Source organism: Balaenoptera borealis, assembly GCF_965194805.1.
Source record: "Balaenoptera borealis genome assembly, contig: HAP1_SCAFFOLD_1279, whole genome shotgun sequence".
Lineage (NCBI taxonomy): Eukaryota > Metazoa > Chordata > Mammalia > Artiodactyla > Balaenopteridae > Balaenoptera > Balaenoptera borealis.
In genome coordinates, this window is record NW_028122940.1 from 94,581 (window position 1) to 104,642 (window position 10,062).

Consider the following 10,062-nt stretch of genomic DNA (forward strand, 5'->3'; position numbering starts at 1 on the left):
CTTGGAGGTTGCAATCCCAGGGAATTTTTCATCACCAGGGGGGAGGTCTCCATCCCTACAAAGGGATCAAGGGAGAAGTCAGTCCCTGGTAAGTGAGATGCTCCCCCTAAACACCAACACAGCAGTCGTGTACCTTTCAAGGGGTTCAGGGGCAAGATGGGCAAGGCATTTCTACTAACTCTTCTTAAGGATCACGGACAGTGCCCTATGCTACGAGGTAAGCGGTGACTGTTGTAATTCTTACTGGTGAGCCTTTCCTGTCGCTGATTCTCGGCTCGCTTTGTATTTCATAGGACTGTTATAAGTCCAATACAAAATGAGTCTTATTTTTAAAAACCTGAAATGTTTTACAAAGCCTAGCATTCTCATATAGGGTCCTTTCCATTCTCCCCACTTTCCCGAGAGGCCAAGAACACGTCACACCATGAACTAGGAGAGGGGGTAGAGCCCTTGCTGATGAAATACATCAACAAAGACAGAGTCTTAGCCTGCTTGCTCTCTGGACAGGATCTCGGACCACAAGGTCTTCAATCCTGGTATAAATGAAGGAAGTGAGGACAGTTCAACTGGCACTCACATAACAAGAGTTCTGAAACACCTTCCGAAGAGACTATAGCAGTAGATGAGGGAAGGGAGTGCTACAGTGTGGCAGTACAGGGGGAACGATCGGCTACAGCAGTGAAAAGTGTGGTACCGATTGGTGTGCTCTCGGCGTTCTTGTACATGTAGCATAGATGACCTCTACAGTGGCCCTCCCACCTTCCCACCTGCATTAGGTGTTCTTTTTTTTGTAATTTATGTTTATGTATTTATTTACTGTTTGAACTTATTTATTCTACGTATTTATTTTTTTGGCTGCACTGGGTCTCTCATTGCTGTGCACGGGCTTTCTCTAGTTGGCGGCTAGCGGGGGCTACTCTCGGTTGCGGTGTGCGGGCTTCTCATCGCGGTGGCTTCTCTTGTTGCGGAGCATGGGCTGTAGGCACGTGGGCTTCGGTAGTTGAGGCTCACGGGCTCTAGAATGCAGGCTCCGTCGTTGTGGCACATGCGCTTAGTTGCTGCACGGCATGTGGGATCTTCGCAGACCAGGGCTCGAACCCGTGTCCCCCGCATTGCATTGGCAGGCGGATTCTTAACCACGGCGCCACCAGGGAAGCCCTAGGTGTTCTCATATAGAGTCTAAAAACAGAGGGCACTGAGCGAAGGTAGTGGTTATTAAAGGCTCAGGATCTAAATTCTACCTGCCTCTACACCCCTTCCCAGCTGTCGATTTGACCCCATTTTTGAATGCCGACCTCATTCTTCAACTTTCTCTGGCGTTTGTTATACTCACCTTGAAAACTTGTTTCTGTGATGCGTTGAGCAGACACAGGGTGGCAGACTGCAGAGGTGGAAGCTGGTGGTCGGATATTTGTGGGCTGAATCTCCTTCAGTCCCATTCCCATTTCTGGTTGCCCAGAGGCCCGACTTCCTGTGTATGACGCCGAGCCGTAGGATTGCGGGCAGGAGCCAAGTTCTCCATACAGTAAAGACCCCAGTGTGCCTTGGTTATAGTAATATACCTGGCTTCCGTCCTGGCAGGGAAGTGACAGGCGGCTCTGCCCCTGATTTGGAATCTGAGATGGTGTTCCCTGAGCAAGGCTGGCAGAAAGCGATGGATGTAGAGGGACCATGTTCTTGGCGTCTGAAGTTTTATCATACTGGGCTGCCAGAAACATGGAGGAGGCAGCTGTGTGGCGGTCAGTGAGTGCCAGAGTAAAGTCTCCGAGTGAAGAAGAATTCTTTTCAGTGCTTGCTGTGATGTCCCACTCAAGAACACCTGGATAGGAAGCAGCTGAAGTGGAGATCTGGCTGTGGTCAGTAACTCCAGATAACATAGTCGTGCTAGAATGTTGGTAAAGGTAGGCACTACCCATGAGTGTCTGGAAAGGGGTACCAGTAGCCGATGCCGAACTGACGGCAGGGGCAGAGACTCTGGAGAAGTTGCAGACACTTCGTGTTAGGGAAGTTGCATTGCTCACCACAGGAGGAGAATGCTGCAGAGAATTTAGAGTTCCAAGTAGAGATGGATGTTGGAAATTTTCTGTAAGAACAAGAGGGTCATGAAAAACTCAGGGAGGTTGAGAAATTCTCACTACGTTTGAGGAACGGCATCATCTGAAGGTTCTTGCTATCAGGACACCTCTACTATCACTACTTCCTGAGAAACCCAAAATCAGACAGTTAATGATGGCTGTAAGGACTGAGCAGTTTTCCACTCTTCTCTATTAACTGCCTGTGCTCCCATCTTGGGCACAGACGGGCAGAAGAGCCAAGTGGTGTGGTTCAGAGATTGTTCTCTAGGCTGGAAGCAACCTTCTCCCTGCCCTGTCTTTCCCTTCAGCCTGCACTCGTATTGACTTCTATGCTATTTCCTAGACTGGAAGCATTTTAGAACTAGGAGGCCCTTAGAGAACTTCGATGTTCTCAGTCTCATTTCGTGAGTAAGGAAACTGAGGCTCAGAGAGGTCGGGTTGACTTGTTCAAGTTCTCTCATTATGTTAGTATCATTACCAGGTTTCAGAACCTAAGTATCCTGACTTCCTTGCCAGGACTCCACTCTGAGCATGATACTGCCAGAAAGCAGGAGAAATAGAACTTATAATATAGGCATTTTTTTTGTCCATTAGAAAACAGTACGGCTGTTACCATTGTCGTCTTCAGTGTCTCCCTTTGCTTGTGCAGTTCCCACGCTATTACCTAGAGGTGACGTACAGCTCAGTCCAACTGGTGAATTGAAAGAGTCATTTTTGCCCTCTTCAAGCCTGGTTTCTCATCCTACCTCAAAATGATTACCCGAAAGTGGATTTCTTAAGTGCTTTTGGAAAGGGAAGAGTTATCTGATTACTTCAGATTCCTCACCTGTAAAGTGGTTATAACACCACCACCAATAATAATAGCAGTAATAATTAATAGATGAATAAGCTGATCTATTGCGTATGATTTATATGGAGGAAGATACAATAAGTTCTAGAAAGACAAAGAAAAATCATGACAAGCATATTACGTTAACGAAAAAGAAATCCATAGATATTAATGAAAACTGGGGTATGTGGCAAGTATCGAAGCCTAATGAATTTACTAACAAATGGCATTCTGTACTATCCATGCAATATTATGAAAGTGAATTTTGCCCACTCTATTTTAGTGAATACTATTAACCAGAAGACACGATGGAGGTGATAGAGGTGAATGAATTCCTAGCCAATGCATACAGACAGAGAAGGTATGTCAGTAAAAAATGCATAACAAGCAACAGAATGCAATAAATGTGCATGTATAGGTAGCCACAACACATATAGACAAGTATTTCAATGAAAACCGGTACGAAGCAGACAGCAAAATAATAAGTGTAAAAGAGTTTCATTATTGTGCTCCTTCATATTTTTACCCAGCAAGTAAGAGGTATTAAGCCTAGGAGAAATATATATTTCAATGAATATAGCTTATATAATAAGCAGAAAGGAAGCTTAAAATGTATCAGGAAGGTTTTTGGATTTATCCTAGAACTTAGATTAGAATCATCTTCAGCATCCAAGAAGATGGCATCCCAAAACCTCAAAAAACCATCATGCCTAGAATCCAATTAAAAAAGATTTTCAAATGTAAGAAAATCCACAGGACTCCACAATATGGTTTTCGATAAATGTGGATGTTTGTTTGTTTTGTTTCTTTGGCCGCGCCGCGTGGCCCTGGCCGTGAAAGCACCGAGTCCTAAGCACTGGACCGCCAGGGAATTCCCTAAGTGGGGGGAATTAGAGATGTGGGGCTTGACTTTTTCTTCTTCTTCTTCTTCTTCTTCGGTAGCTAAGATCTACAAGCGAACGATGGCTGTTGATCAATGTGCTCTCTGTGTTAGGAAGGAAATAACTGTAAAAATGAAAAGCAGCCTTGCCTTAGAACCTACATATCACACCAAGGAAAATAGTCCTTCTGATTCAATTTAGAAGATATCACTTAAAATGTTGAATTGGTGAAATGTCTACCTAGTTTAAAAATTAGAAAGAATAAAACACTGAAAAGCAGCCCCCTAGATAACCACTGTGGTTGCTTGTTTATAGGAGGCATCATTTCTAAAACGTATTTCTAAAATGTTTATATTCAAAACTGTCAAGTGGCCAACTGTATTCAGAGAGGCAATAAAAGAAAGAAAACGGAGTATGACTTTTCTGATAAGCTGCCTTTCCTGGTGATCCCCTGTTCTGGCCTTACTTTCCTTCTTAGTCTGTTAATGTAAGGGTTTGCTACCATCAACTTGGTTTTGCCCTGCTCTGAGCAGGTTTCCCTCTGTGCTGTTTCTGCTTTAATTGAAAATCTTTGGTTCCCATCAGCATTCCATTGCAAACTCCGTTTTTCTTGAGAGCTCCTCTATGCTTTCCCTCTTCATTCTTACATTTTCTCCCATCTCTTGGTGCCTGTTGGCCTGTGCTAATGAAAACCATCCTAAACTTCCTTACGCTCGACTCTGTGCCTCCCTGTAGAGCCCAGTACTCTCCATCCTCTCTCCCTATTCTCTCTTTTCAACTAGTCGAAATCCTAGTGGAGGGAGACCATTAGAGATGAAACATCTTGGTATATATTGCTAGTTTTCTATGTCCCCTGGCTTTTCTATGTTTCTGTTGAAACACTCTTGAGAAGTGTCTGATTTCGTTTTCTACATGGGTACCCTTTAAGGCTCAATACTGGAAAAGAAGGGGATCAGAGTGATCAACCCAACGTGGTATCCTAACGTAACAGTTAAGGAAAGCAACAGGCTTTGTGAGACAGCCAGTGATTTGTCCAAAGTCACACAGATAGTAAACGTCAAAGTCAAAAGTGAAATTAGGTCTCCAGACGTGTAGTTCAATACTTTCCCTCATTATTCCATGCTATTTTGAATCTCCTACTCAATTTAGGGGCAAAAGAAATCGAACGCAAAACTTTCCAAAGTTTCTTTTCTTACCTGACATGGTCAGAGAAGAGGAAGCATCCACTGCAGGTACAAGGGATGAGGAGACAACACTAGAGGATGTCTGAGTGGCTGCAGCTGAACGGCGCACGTGTCCAGTACAGAGGTCACTGGTTACTGGTCCAAACAGCTCCACGGAAACCCCAAGACTCTACCAAGTGGTAGTAGGTTTGGTAGGAGAGTGATGTCACAAAGCAGGCAGTTGAAAGGTATGAGAGAGCCAATAGGGAGGTCCGATCCCCAACAGGAAGGCGGGCTTGGGTGAAGAGAGTGTAGGAGAGCTAAAACAACACCTGAGTTTCTGAGCTCTGGGGAGGAAATCCTAGAAGACAGATTTACCTCCCCCAGGCTCTTCCATTAGGGAAATCATTGCCACATTTCTTACAGACGTTCATTAATACACTGAACTAAGAGTTACTTATATTCTACAGAGTATTCTATTTTATGTATCATATACTTAGAGCTATATAGATCTTCTTTAATTAATAATCCTTAGGAAGGAAAGAGCCATCTAGTTTGAACTATTACAGTTGTTCTGAAATCATATGTGTCTAATGAGTGAACTGATAGCAGCTTTTAAGGAGCCAAAGTAGGGATTAAGAAGCTCTCTTTGTAACTTGGTTCAAGAGTAGGGTGAAGTTTGTTGAGTGTACCTTGTGGAGAATGTTGTGGTCCAAGGCTCTTCTCTTTTAGTTTCTTCTCCTTGACTCCTACCTTCCTTGGGCTGGGCTAGGCTGGGGGCCAGGTTGGACTTGCGACTTAACATTTCTCTTCCGCTTTCTCTTTTTTTTTTTTCTTCCATTATGGGCATTGCTTCGAGGACAAGCCTTGATCTTGCATTGGACGTTACTTCCTGTCACCTTCCAGCAGCAGGAGTCTTCTTTTCAGTGCTTGATGCTTCACGAAATAGACTCTGCCCGTTGGCAGCAAATACCAGAGAGCTAGGAGACAGAGCTGGTTGCAGACCTTTCCTCTTCCAGCCTTTGGTTGCAATTGTTTGGCCCATAATTTGCTAGCTCTAGTTCCTTGGGCCACACAGGTATCCTGCCATCTCCAGCTCTTGTTATATGTGAGAGACATTCTGAACACTGTCCCTTTTTCTTTGCACAGAAGTATATACAGTGTGGCAGTTACTGTAATCTCCTCCGCCTTGCAAACAGCCACTCTAGAATCTTGGACCTCTAGGACTCTCTGTCTTGCATGCTTGGGGGCAAGGCCAAGCAAAATGAAGAGGAGAATAATTAGAGAAAGAGGAGGACGTTGGTGGAGAATTGGGAGCAGGTAAGGTGAAAGGGCACAGGAGAAAAGAGATGCATGTAGACTTTTTGGTTTCTGTGGGAAACAGGTTGACACACTTGGGCCTCATTTGGTATTAACAGAACAGAGAGTTAAAGATCTAAGTAGCTAGATAGTGTGCAGCAACTGCCATGAAGTCTGTACACTGAAGAGAACAGTCTCACATCTAGTTTTCATTTTGTTTTATGTCATAGTACCTTATTTATAGCATTCACTGGTGTGTTTGTAGAATACAGATGTTTTCAAATGCTCTGGTTTTGTCTACATGGTTATCTCCTTGTCCTGTTTGTAAGGAATCCAACATTGTAAGACATATTGCATGTTTTTCTCTTGACGATTGTTGACCTTGAAGCGTCATGAACTAACTTGAGCTGTTGGATTCTGTGGAGAAACGTTCAAAAGGGTCTGTGAAAAAGGCACTGTGGTGAGTCGCATTATGCACCCGAGCGTAAGGAGCAAGATATCTGCCACCAGCCCAGCTTGGCCTGGATTGCCTCTGTTTTAGTTCCCCTGGTTAGTGCTTTTCTCCCTAACCACTCTTGTGACTGTGATAATGTGAGTAAGGGCGGAGTTGCTAATGATCTATGTGTGAGGTAAGCTGGTTTGAGGGAGGAAATCTATGGACCTAGTCATTTTCCTTGGTGGTAAGCTTTCAGGGGTGCAGAGATGGATCTTCCTGGGGCCTTTTCTGGTCCCAGGAAGATATCGCATAGATGGGACCTCCCAAGACACACATTGAATCTTTAGGCCTGTTTTTCCTATTATGAGGTACGAGTTTCTTCACTGATGGGGATGATGCTTATCTGAGAAGAAATTGTGAAAGGTGGTGTAGTGTAGAGGTGTGGCTTAAGCTTTTAAGTTTTCCTCCAGGTTTTTCCCCTAAGCTTCCTACTTCGGACGGCCTACTTACATGATACTAGTAGGTGATGTCCGGCTAACAGCTTCCTAAATATACCTGCAAGCCAGATCAGTGTCTCTTTTCTCTGTATTCCCATGGAAATCAAGAGTCCCGCCGAATTTTCCATCGAAACAGTTGATTTGTGTTGTCTCTAGGAATTCTAAAGGGCGTACCGTTGCTTCCTAACCGGTGTCATTTGGGAGATCCGCCTCTGTACGTTCAAATGATTAATTTTGAGACTTTGCTCATGTGTGCAGTAAACCCTTGAATTCCCTAAGACCTTCCTTTCCTCCATCTCCTACCCCATTAAGCCCGCTTCAGTTCATCTCCTGAATTTCTTTGGAATCTGTCAGCCAGCTCTTCCTCAACTTCCTAATACTGAACTTGCCTGTCTGTTGCGATTAGGTCCTAACTAGTGTCCATATATCTTGTTTCCTTCCAATCCACTCTTCACACAAGAAACCTTCAAAGCAAGTTGGAACGTTGCTCATAAACATCGCTCACAAACATTGTTTTGAGAATAGAAAACACACTGTTGGCCTTTAAGACTCTGCGTGGTCTAGAATCCTCTCTGCTTCTCTAGCCCCATCTTGTGCCACTTTTGCCCTCACTTTCTATGCTTCAGATACACTGAATTAACCTTAGTTCTCACTCATCTGACAGAAGTCAGTTCAGATACTATTTTTCACTGTGATTCCTAGCATTAAGGAATTTGATTATCAGGTTTTGTATGAGGACTATTTCATCAGGGGTACAGAAGTTCTGGCCATCTCTGGTTTTGGATATCCCTTATTTGTTGAGACCTTTGCGTTGTTTGGTTGCCTTTTGTCTGTTTTCCAGATGGGAAAACAGGAACAAGGGAAGTATAGGTTATTACTAGGTGGGGTTGAACAAGTGGAGCAGCAAACTGCAAAGCAGAAAGAAGAGGGACGTACTATAGAGGGATATGACTTCCATTCTCAAGGCGCCTGCATCCTGTGCAGGGAGACAGCCTAACATAAAATGTGCCTAACAACAAATATATTGACTTCTTACTAAAAATCTCCAGTTCATAGAACCGAGGGGTTTGTACCTTCTCCTTTAAAAGTGATAGTCCTGGGACTTCCCCGGTGGTCCCGTGGTGAAGACTCTGCGCTTCCAACGCAGCAGGCGTGGGTTCAATCCCTGGTTGGGGAGCTAAGATCCCACATGCTGCGCAGCCAAAGAAATTTTTGTCGAACGTTATACTCCTGTATTGTTGGCTTTAGTGGTTTAGATTTTGTTGTACTGTTAAGAAGATTTCAGTTTATTTACCGGGAACAAACAACACATAATGTAAAAATAGTTTCCCAGAAACGATTTCCATCATTCTCTTCCTCCCTTTCTCCCGCAGACTGGTGTTTCACCTTGACAAGTTCTCTGTCATTCCATAGGAAAGCTGTCTGGCTTGGAGGTTGCAATCCCAGGGAATTTTTCATCAGCGGGGAAGTCTCCATCACTACAGAGGAATCAAGGGAGAAGTCAGTCCCTGGTAAGTGAGATGCTCCCCCTAAACACCAACACAGCAGTCGTGTACCTTTCAAGGGGTTCAGGGGCAAGATGGGCAAGGCATTTCTACTAACTCTTCTTAAGGATCACGGACAGTGCCCTATGCTACGAGGTAAGCGGTGACTGCTGTAGTTCTTACTGGTGATCCTTTCCTGTCACTGATTCTCGGCCTTCTTTGTATTTCATAGGACTGTTGTCAGTCCAATACAAAATGAGTCTTATTTTTAAAAACCTGAAATGTTTTACAGAGCCTAGCATTCTCATATAGGGTCCTTTCCATTCTCCCCACTTTCCCGAGAGGCCAAGAACACTTCACACCATGAACTAGGAGAGGGGGTAGAGCCCTTTCTGATGAAATACATCAACAAAGACAGAGCCTTAGCCTGCTTGCTCTCTGGACAGGATCTCGGACCACAAGGTCTTCAATCCTGGTATAAATGAAGGAAGTGAGGACAGTTCAACTGGCACTCTGATAACAAGAGTTCGGAAACACCTTCCAAAGAGACTATAGCAGTAGATGAGGGAAGGGAGTGCTACAGTGTGGCAGTACAGGGGGAATGATCGGCTACAGCAGTGAAAAGTGTGGTACCGATTGGTGTGCTCTCGGGGTTCTTGTACATGTAGCATAGATGACCTCTACAGTGGCCCTCCCACCTTCCCACCTGCATTAGGTGTTCTTTTTTTTTGTAATTTATGTTTATGTATTTATTTACTGTTTGAACTTATTTATTCTACGTATTTATTTTTTTGGCTGCACTGGGTCTCTCATTGCTGTGCACGGGCTTTCTCTAGTTGGCGGCTAGCGGGGGCTACTCTCGGTTGCGGTGTGCGGGCATCTCATCGCGGTGGCTTCTCTTGTTGCGGAGCATGGGCTGTAGGCACGTGGGCTTCGGTAGTTGAGGCTCACGGGCTCTAGAATGCAGGCTCCGTCGTTGTGGCACATGCGCTTAGTTGCTGCACGGCATGTGGGATCTTCGCAGACCAGGGCTCGAACCCGTGTCCCCTGCATTGGCAGGCGCCACCAGGGAAGCCCTAGGTGTTCTCATATAGAGTCTAAAAACAGAGAGCACTGAGAGAAGGTAGTGGTTATTAAAGGCTCAGGATCTAAATTCTACCTGTCTCTACACCCCTTCCCAGCTGTCGATTTGACCCCATTTTTGAATGCTGACCTCATTGTTCAACTTTTCTCTGCCGTCTGTATACTCACCTTGAAAACTTGTTTCTGTGATGCGTTGAGCAGACACAGGGTGGCAGATTGCAGAGGTGGAAGCTGGTGGTCGGATATTTGTGGGCTGAATCTCCTTCAGTCCCATTCCCATTTCTGGTTGCCCAGAGGCCCTACTTCCTGTGTGTG

General features: G+C 44.7%; 1 protein-coding gene across 1 annotated transcript in view; it reads left to right on the forward strand.

Annotated features, from left to right (window-relative positions):
• LOC309621951 (uncharacterized protein) overlaps positions 1-10,062 on the forward strand; it is a gene marked incomplete at its 5' end in the record, with an annotated part of 132,089 nt that overhangs the window by 93,247 nt on the left and 28,780 nt on the right. The window contains one exon of the mRNA XM_082409217.1: positions 8,554-8,691. Within this exon, the coding sequence (XP_082265343.1) occupies positions 8,554-8,691 (138 nt within the window). The remainder of the gene's footprint in view (positions 1-8,553; positions 8,692-10,062) is intronic.